The sequence below is a fragment of the Trachymyrmex cornetzi genome, unplaced genomic scaffold (genome assembly GCF_001594075.2).
Source record: "Trachymyrmex cornetzi isolate Tcor2-1 unplaced genomic scaffold, Tcor1.1 scaffold2326, whole genome shotgun sequence".
NCBI lineage: Eukaryota > Metazoa > Arthropoda > Insecta > Hymenoptera > Formicidae > Trachymyrmex > Trachymyrmex cornetzi.
In genome coordinates this window covers 2,764-3,194 of record NW_017296983.1, presented here as the reverse complement: position 1 = coordinate 3,194, position 431 = coordinate 2,764, and the positions used below count along the sequence as shown (strand labels likewise).

General features: G+C 62.2%; 1 protein-coding gene across 1 annotated transcript in view; it reads right to left on the bottom strand.

Moving 5' to 3' along the window:
* LOC108760986 (uncharacterized protein DKFZp434B061) overlaps positions 1–431 on the bottom strand; it is a gene marked incomplete at both ends in the record, with an annotated part of 9,212 nt that overhangs the window by 7,677 nt on the left and 1,104 nt on the right. Inside the window, one exon of the mRNA XM_018507310.1 lies at positions 104–412. Within this exon, the coding sequence (XP_018362812.1) occupies positions 104–412 (309 nt within the window). The remainder of the gene's footprint in view (positions 1–103; positions 413–431) is intronic.

The following is a 431-nucleotide window of genomic DNA, read 5'->3' as shown; positions in this document are numbered from 1 at the left end:
CCCCACGATCGGCTCGCGGTGGCACGGTGGGTGACGCGGCTGCTCCCCGTCGAGACATCACACCACGAGTATACACGGGAGCACTCGGACGTTCGGCACTTACCCTTGTTCCAGCACCATGACCGACGTCTCCTCCCGCGCGGTCCTCCGGCGATGTCTCCCGGCGTCGTCGCTCCGCCCCTACTGGCAGTACGTTACGGGGCGGAGTCTTGTCCTGGCAGATATTATTGTGCGTTTTATTGACGCTCAGGCTTTCGTCATGTTTGCTCGTCGACGCTGCTATCAGTGCGCATAGTGGGGCTATGCGCGGCGAACACGATGGTCCAGCGGTTGGCGGGGACTCGGAATTGGAGGGGGATCTGTCATGCAGCTGCTGCCTCCTCTTCGCTTTTCTCCCCACGCTCACCGTCCACTGGCCACCCCATTGGTTG